General features: G+C 42.2%; 2 protein-coding genes across 2 annotated transcripts; one reads left to right on the top strand and one right to left on the bottom strand.

The window, feature by feature from the left end:
* Positions 1–476: 476 nt before the first annotated feature.
* On the top strand, positions 477–4,524 carry SARC_06937 (hypothetical protein; the record flags this gene model as incomplete). Its single annotated transcript, XM_014299143.1, has 8 exons — positions 477–576; positions 747–828; positions 1,423–1,522; positions 1,872–2,003; positions 2,392–2,526; positions 2,691–2,781; positions 3,574–3,713; positions 3,980–4,524. Coding segments are annotated over 8 exons (837 nt in total), but the record flags the coding sequence as incomplete, so codon positions are not given.
* Positions 4,525–6,501: 1,977 nt separating this feature from the next.
* Positions 6,502–8,965, bottom strand: SARC_06936 (hypothetical protein; the record flags this gene model as incomplete). Its single annotated transcript, XM_014299142.1, has 4 exons — positions 6,502–7,045; positions 7,450–7,615; positions 8,020–8,136; positions 8,856–8,965. The coding sequence occupies 4 exons, from the start codon at positions 8,963–8,965 to the stop codon at positions 6,836–6,838; spliced, it is 603 nt and encodes a 200-aa protein (XP_014154617.1). The 3' UTR covers positions 6,502–6,835.
* Positions 8,966–9,208: the final 243 nt, after the last annotated feature.

Below are 9,208 nucleotides of genomic sequence, written 5' to 3'. Positions count from 1 at the left end.
GCATATCAAAGACAAAAAAATACAGTTTACTCCTAAGAATTTGGTGTAGGTCTACCTATCTTAGCATATATTATGTATTCTGTCTAGTGATGTATATTACTATTTATTTACGTGCACCAATTCTGTATGTTTACTATATGCCTGCTCTTTCACTACACTCATTCACTATGTTCTTTAAATACCTTCGGTTTTATGGATATTTGTCGAAAATGAATTGGTAATTGTACTGTCCCACTTTAAATTGCAGTATCATTTTCTTTCAGCGAACAGGTTTGCCAATTGCAAATACTGGAAAGATAGTACTCTACTTCCGGTTGAGTTTGTTCGTATTTACAGAGTATTTACAGAGTTTGTTCGTATCTACAGTACCTCATGGTTATATTCGGATGTCACATCACGCGCCGTTTAAAATATAACCAGACTGTATCTGTATACTACCCCCTTACATCATTCACTCGTTAATGTTTGACAATCGCAGAGCGCTCAAATTGTCGAACACAAAACAGTATGGCGCCAGCAACATCCGATTTGGCCACGCAGAGAATACGGTACTGCACAGCTCTACACGAGCGACTGGTAGGTCCGCTAACGCAATAGATATTTGGATTAAACTGAAATTGTATTCAACCATACAACTGTGACAAAATGCCAATCTCAATCTTGTTGTTGTAGGGAATGTTAACCGGCTGAGAGTGCGCGAAACTTCCTAGACTTACCAATTGTGTTTTCTATCGACCATCCCACAGCCGACTCCGATGTGGGAACTATCCGGTACTTGTCATTTCATGATAACAAGTATCTCCGTGTATTTGCGGGACACACTGCCAGGTATGTATCTATACCATTCGGTTAGATGCAAAGAGTATTCTCTGGCGTTCTCGGCGTGGGCAATATGTACGTCATGATTGGTAGGCATACACGGACACTCATTCAACTATTTATATAATATACAATGTATATTGTACAGTTGCGTACTCGGTAGTAAGTATGGAGCTTGTACAAGCACGCACAGACATATTTGCAGATTTATAAAGCTCTGCATCGTACAGCCATACATCCACTGCAAGGTATAGTATTTATTCAGTTCATCCACTTGTAAGTATAGTATTTATTCAGTTTATATGGCATGGCTACTCATTGGTTCGTGTATAAAAACAAATTGAGATTTGTATGCATCAAAAAGCTAACCCAGGCTGGAGCAACGTTCAGTTACAAACACAGTTGTGCCATTGACCGTGCTTGTTTATGCTGCCGCGGAAGGACGATTGTCTCGTCGCAGTTTACTGTTTTCACTGTCGACTGTTCTCCCGCCTCACACGTCCTGCCTTCGGTGTCCATTCTTCTCCCACTCTATACTCCAACGTCATTGGTGTAGATTATATTCATCGCACGTATGTCTCTTTCCAAAACTTTCTGCCACAGTGTCACGTCACTGGAGGTAGCGCCAAACAACGACCTCTTTATATCCGCATCCAACGATGGAACCGTGCGTGTGTGGGATATGAGAACTCCGGATTGCGTGGTATGCGGACAGATTTGAAGTAGAATGCTGACGTATAGTTGCGCTGTTCTAAGTCATTGTATGACCGAATAGATGTCTGGGATATCTTCTGTTGCATTGCGGGGGGTTGTTATCTTGTCCAGCCTGACTTCTAGACAGTGGTGCTACTAACAGCGTCCGTGTCTTAGATGTAACAGAGGCTAGAGGGTGAGCGAGCGCCTTAGAATCGCGTGGATGGATATGCATTGAGATCCTACTTAGTATCATACCAAAGTTCCATCACAATGTAATACTCACGTATGTATATGTCTATATATATGTATACATACGTTTATAATCAGTTTTAAGCAATGAACAAATGCATATACAGGGTATGCTCGAGGTTCCTTCCGGTGCCGCCCCGGTAGTGGCTTACGATCCCACAGGAGTATGCTTCGCGGTGGCCATATACCCCGGGCTGGTGAAGATGTATATATCAAAATACGCTGACATAGCGCATAAGGTACATACAAGTCTGCAATTTAAATCGCATCTGTCTGAGTGCAATTTCGTACGTCTCGACGGACTACTATACAAAGTGGTGTCTTTGTGCGCAACCCACCGCTCCCTATATAGAGTACACACATGGTCTATATATGAACACACCACACCTGTCGTCAACCGCACTACTGTATCCACCTGCAGGTCATACTTGGATTGTGTGCATATGTAGCGACCGCGACTAGTGAGAGACCCTTGACTCTTTCACCTACTTAACACTTCACTCTTTCACTTACGTAATACTTCACTCTTTCACTTACTTAACACTTCACTCTTTCACTTACTTAACACTTCACTCTTTCCCTTACTTAACATTTCTTCTTGTTTTTCTCACATTTTTTTGCTCATAGATTCCCTTCTTCAACTGCAATGTGGAAGAGCACTTGGAGGGAGCACATATCATTGGGATGGAGTTCAGCATTGACGGCCGCTTGGTCTTGCTCACAACTTCTCGGTCGAAGATTGTCATTATCGACGCGTTCACTGTAAGTGCATTATGACACGGAGGGCTGTGCCGCTCACCCGAATCCGTGTTTGAGAATTAGCGCTCCAAAATTTGAGTGCACGATTGGGGTCTGATTTTGGGATGTGTTCCGCAACCACTGTGCAGCCCACATTGTCTCACTATTCGGTCTCGGCTGCCCTGCAGGGTGACTACAAAGCATCGCTGAACGGATTCAAAAACGAAATTTCACAGACCACTGCGAGTTTCAGTCCTGATGTGAGATACGTTTGTTGTGGTAAGTGTCCATATCGCTTGTTACCTTCTCGTGCCTGCTCAATCATAGTGAACAGTACATATTCATATATCCGTAGCGCGAGATGAAGTTGCGCTGCAAACACGTTTGATATAATATATTCAAGTTCGTCGTCCGGTCTTTTGGGGTGCATTTGTCAACTTATGAGTTGTAATCCACTCAGTCCAAATGGCCACAAATAGTTCTGGACTCTATGTACAGCTGTAAGGACAGTCAGAACGGAGTTACTCGTGCAATCAGAGCTCTCAGTATGTTCTTGTGAATATTGTCTAGTCTATGGGCGTGATTTCGATGTTCCAGGTACCTGTGATATATGCACATGTATACACCCTTATAGCGGTGCGATTTTTATAGCGTGATACACGAGTGCAAATGTAAATAGGCCCACACAAACATTAAAGTTGGACAACTGATGGACTGGTACATTTTACTAGCGTCGTGTGCACAAATATATATATATAGAGTGATGATTATTAGCAGAATATATTCAGATATATATATATATATATATATATATATAGATATATATATATATAGATAGATAGATAGTATACATATATGTACTTCTTATTACAAGAAAAATTGTTTCCGCATGTCTTCGTTTTAGGATTAAATACGCGTTCAGATACTTTAGTAGTTCATGGTTGACAGTTGATATATTACATAACTATGCCGAGGAAGTCCACGATACCGGAATCAGTTGATGCGTGATTGTATACAACTAGGTGTGCGTTGTACTTTATTTCTTACGCATCATTACCGCCATGCCTTTAGGTTCGGATGAGGGCTTCATACATATATGGGATTGGCAGACGAACACGCTGGTAGTGTCTTTAGAAGGACACGAGAGCATATGTCGAACCGCCAAATTCAACCCCAAAAGATTACAGCTGGCTTCTGCCGGCGAGCACCTAGTAAGTTTGTGCCGAGTGACCACGTTTATTATAAAAACATGTGTGTATAACATTTCCCCCTGAGGGAAATGTGGGTACGATCCGAGTTATTCTTACTGTGCGCACATGTGAGGAGGTCTCGTTTTGTTTTGTGTGTGGTCACTGTGCGCTCTGTTTCTCTTCTCGCAGTCCTTTTCAATTTGTACAACTCCTTTGTTGTCGTTGTAAATAGCATGTGGTTTCGTTCTACATAAGTGCTGATAACCATCACAACCTCGTCTCTGCAGACGCTATGGCTCGCATCAGATACTTTGAGGGAGTATCCGAGTAAATCCGCCGCTTAATTTAGCAACCCTTCACTGAATGTTTTCCATTCTGAGATGTATTCTTCAGCTACTGGATTGGAGATCGAGCTGTTTCAAATAGAGATTGAAAAAGAAAATGAAATCCGCTTGGAGTTTACCTTGGACTTGGCATAAAACTAAAACGTATACTATGCCATCGAACTATCTGAGCAAGCGACTGACAGAGTACGCTTCTGTTCGTAACGCTTGCCATTCAATTCTATTGTGAGTTGAATATGCCAAGACATGCCAGATACATGTCTATGGTGTCGTTCCCCATTTGTCAATGTAAAAAATCGGCAGCAAAGGAACACCGGTAGATCGTACTTTGAACGAGGCCGGCTGGAAGGGAATAGTATCCACTTGTCCATCTACCAACACGTCGTGATATATCAGCATCAACTCATTAGACATCAAGACCGATTCTTCTCTGAAATGAGTGTGTCATGTGAACGAGGGATTCAATAATAAATAAAGCGTGTGCGTCATCATTTTGTGAGTGTCTGACAATTTCTAGTGTACATGAATATCTTAGCTTTAGTGGGATGAAATGTTGATTCAACAGCGTTCAATCGCTGTTAAACACGGAGGCTGGTTTGCTGGCATTGATAACAAATGGTTATACAGTATCACTTCCCGAGCTGATTTACCTAGGTCCACAATATTTTCGCAATAATTCATTTCGTTTGCGATCATTCAAGCAAATTGGTGTTCTGAGTTCTGAAGGTCATGTTACATAAAGCACTCATCTTATTGAATGCTTACACATGCTAGATGAATGGACTTGCTGGTCTTTGGCCATGACAATTGTACCAGAGTAGGCATGTGCATACATGGATTGTACAAGTGCGGACTTTCAAGGGATGCAATCAAACCCAGAAGGGTGACTGACTTGGGCCACTGAGTGGCAGTAGTAATCTGGATATCAGACTCGGTCGACGTTTGTTTGGGCATACGTCACAGGTCTTGTCTCACTATATGTGCCGTGGAAGTCTGGATATCAGATTCTAAATTCAATAGAACACGAGTATCTCTGGATCCATTCTACGGTATCCTCGCTTGTCTATCCTTGAATTGTAAAAACGGTCCCAGAACTCAAAAATGGGCCGCACAATGTTCGCCTCTTTGAATCTTCAACGGACTCCTTCTCGCCTTCCGAATATCCTGTAAATCAGGTGGATTGTAGTTCATATCTCGCGTAAAAATAGGTATATCTTTAGACCGCAAAGTATCACAATAACACAGCGCACATAGATACAGCCATTATCCTCGCTAGTATGCAGACTTCACCAATTGCTCAAGTCGCCATTCAAAAAAAAGGCTTTCTGCATAGCTGCACCTATGCGCAGAAACAGAACTGCCGTGTACTCAAAGCAACACCAGTGCTAACTCGAGAAAGAGAGCACGGCGATTGTGGTGGCCTGTCCGGCATGTACAATTCGTGCAAGCGCATCGACGCTCCCGCAAAATAGTGCCGCGAGATTTGGTGAGGACGATGATCAGTGTTTGTGCTATGAAGCTGGGACGACCATGCACTGTGAGTTGTGGATTTTCGGGGTAGGCGGGTGGCGACCTGGAAAGATAGCGTGGGCTCTCCTGCCAGTGGTAAAGAATAGTACTATCCAGACGGATACCGAAATGTATTGTGCGTACCAATATGATATGGAAATGTACCGTTTTTTATGGAGGGCAAGAATGAGATTCGATATGAAATAGCAATACTTCCAGGGCCCGAATACGGAGAAGTAAGTGGTCGAAACTCCTGGTACACGAGGTTTGAAGCCGTTACAAACTAGTGATGCGAGCTTTGGCTTGTTACCTCGAATGCGAGGGAAGTTCCCGAAGAAGCGAGGTCTCATGGCAGACCAAGCCTAATATCCAGAATACTACCGACTACACAAACTCCCCCGATTAGAATGATCAAGCTTACTGTGGAGCCGTATAGAACTTAATTCAAAGAGGTATCGTAAGAGCCTGAGTCAAAGAACGACATGTACAAGCCGACACTAAGAAAGTAAGATACAACCCCCAAGGTCGAGATGGACGCACACAAGCCCAATCGGTCCTATAAATCTAATGCAATCGAGTCATTGACCTAATACAATACCACGGTTATTACAATCTCAATAGTGTTGACAAGTGCTCGAACAAAGAATCCTGATTAGGTTTAGTAGGACGCATCCCACTGGTATAAAAAATTTACAAAGTTCTGTAGTTTTGACGTCTTCATGTCAAGGATTAGAAAAACAACGTATTCGAATTCTTGTCCATCGGGCGTGACACCAAATGATCCGATAAGCGCATGAATATATCCACTGCACTACCGATTTTAATGGGTCTATAGCAAGTGATATAAGGCTATTTAATGAGTCTATAGCAAGTGATATAAGGCTATGACTGAGTACTGGTCAGCCACTCTCGTTCATCGAGATACTAACGACACAATACATTCAGCAATTCGTTGTAGTTGCAGCACTTGTTCGTCGACCAAGGTTTGCATATTTGTTTCCTCATACGTCCTTAAATTCAGCTATGGCCCAAAATTGACATACAATTAATCTGATCAATCGGACTGAGCCAACCAGAACTTTCAATCTTTCCGTCGGCCTATGTAATGATGTGATTGCACGATGTGACCCATATCTTGTGTCACCCCAAAACCCAATGGCCTTTAGCGTTTCTGCACAGAATATTCTGTCTGGCATGAATTAGGCCTTCCTTTGAGAAGTATATCTATAGTAAAGGAGCGTATCAGCGCAGCTAGCACTCTAATTAATACAAAGTTACACAATTCCAGCGCTAGCTCTTCGACAAAGCCATCAGTATTTGCCCTTTCAATTGCCCAACCACGTCGGATAGTTTGCCCTCTTCGTTCTCCAGATGCACACGCAGATGTTGCAAGGTGTTATTCAAGTCCTCCTGATACATCCCCAATTCAGTGGGGGTGATCTTGACTTCGTTGAGCCGATGTCCCGCGGCCTTGCTCATCATTTGTTTGAATTGCTTGACCTGAAACAAGAGCAGGGGTTCGAAACGCTGAATCAATAGGGTGGTCGTCTTTAAACGAATTCAGTCGCATGCGTAGACGTACGAATCACTCACACCACACAATACCTACTGCAAGTAGCGCAGTCTACGAACTTGGGTCTTAACCCAAAACGCAGTCTTTCCGAGAGATGGAATGGCGCACAATGATCGGGTGGCTGTCACTAAGGCCGTTAAGGAGAGCAAATAAAATACACAACTCCCAGTAGATATTCAGCAGGAAAACCGCTCAGAGACAGCACGTAGCGAACTTCGCCCACTCGGCACTTCAAAGAAAAAACACACTCAACGAGAGTACACTGTGCACTAACACGAATACAGCGCAGTAAACCCTAAAAACCTATCAACTCGGCGCCAAATAAACACACCTCGTCCCTCTTGACGATGGTGAAGGCTGTTCCCGATCGCCCGGCACGCGCAGTACGACCCACGCGGTGGATGTACGTTTTGATGTACGACGGGGCGTCGTATGAGACAACGTACTGTACGTTGGAAACGTCCATTCCTCGGGACATGGCATCGCTACAGATCAGGCTGTGTGTGGGACAGTTTGGTAAGGTGAGGGTGTGATAGTGGCGATGGAAGTCAGCGGAGAGCGTCTGGTGGGCGTACGGCTCGATACAAAGGGGAGCATCACGAGATACAACATCGTGTAAATTTGGCACAGCAACCCCTCTTGCAATGTCATAGGTACAGAGCAGTTCCTTCACAAAACAAATCGGTAATGGTGCCTGATGTCGGATGGGCCACTGTGCTATTGATGAGAGTGTCGTACATGCACTGGGAATTGCACTTCATGGTAGAACGTGAGCAAACGCAAGTGGCCCACACAATTGTATTGCGTATTGGGCTGAACCGTTGTAACCATATCTCTACCCTTATGAACCGAAAGCTCGCAAAGCTGACATGTATTGAGAAGTAACGAAACTGTCACATACACGTCAATCTTATCCTGTGCAAAGCTCTGAAGGATTCGTTTCCTATCCGTAGGCGATAGTCCAGATGAGAACTCGGCCACGCGTATTCCTCCGTACAATTTCAATAGTAAATATAATCTGTAGGTGGTTCGGAAGTAAAGCTGGGTGTAAATCATTTGTGTCAAAGTTTGGTCAGGGCGGGGGTTGTAACCTCCAGTTCGTACACATTTACCGGCAGATATGATCCATACCTAACGGAACAGAGTCGAGGTGCGCTATCCCATGGCAGAAAATAAACGCTCAATCATTGTCTACTCACACATTCAGCAAATATGACGGGTTCTTGCTGGAAAGCGCAGAAATCTTAGACCCCAAAACAGCTAGAGAGACTTGTATGGTATGCCCTTATATATACAACGCAGTATAAAAGTGAGCAGGACCAAGTAGCTTCATTCCATCGTGACTATGGATAACGAGTTTTTGCAAGCACGATCAATCTATCTTTATGTTCTAGAGCGGTTCGAATTTCAAAATTATCTATTTCGAAAGAATGGCGCCTCTGGATTTCCTTGATACAGAAAACAAACCGGATTTTTGCAGTATTCAAAGTACTCTCGTGATAAGCAGGAGTCGGATTTCTGGTAAAATTATTTCCAATAGATATATATATACACACACACATATATATATATATACGTATATATATATATATATATATAAATACAAGAGTCAGATCCTAAAAGCATGTTTTCTATATATATATATATATATATATATATATATATTATATAATAGATATATGTATATGTGTGCTCAATCCTACAGGTAATAGGTTTTGAGGAGGGGAAGCTACATACCTGTGCGTGGAATCGACAGAAGACGTGAACACGAGCACCTTCTTGAAGTTCAGTTTAAGTAGCATATGCAATAAAACCATAGGCTTCTCTTGGGGGGAGCACTTGACCATCCTCTCCTGTTTGATTAGAATATAAGAAAACAAGAATATAAGAATATAAGAATGTGAGAATAGAATATAAATACATATATATATATTTATATATATATATATGTATAGATATAGATATAATGATGCAAATATATATATATATATATATATATATATATGTATGTATATATATATATATATATATATATATATATATATATATATATATATATATACATATATATATATATATATATATATATA

The sequence above is a fragment of the Sphaeroforma arctica genome (genome assembly GCF_001186125.1).
Source record: "Sphaeroforma arctica JP610 unplaced genomic scaffold supercont1.521, whole genome shotgun sequence".
NCBI classification, from domain to species: Eukaryota; class Ichthyosporea; order Ichthyophonida; genus Sphaeroforma; species Sphaeroforma arctica.
Note: the sequence above shows the minus strand (reverse complement) of the source record. Positions and strands in the feature narration are given on the sequence as shown.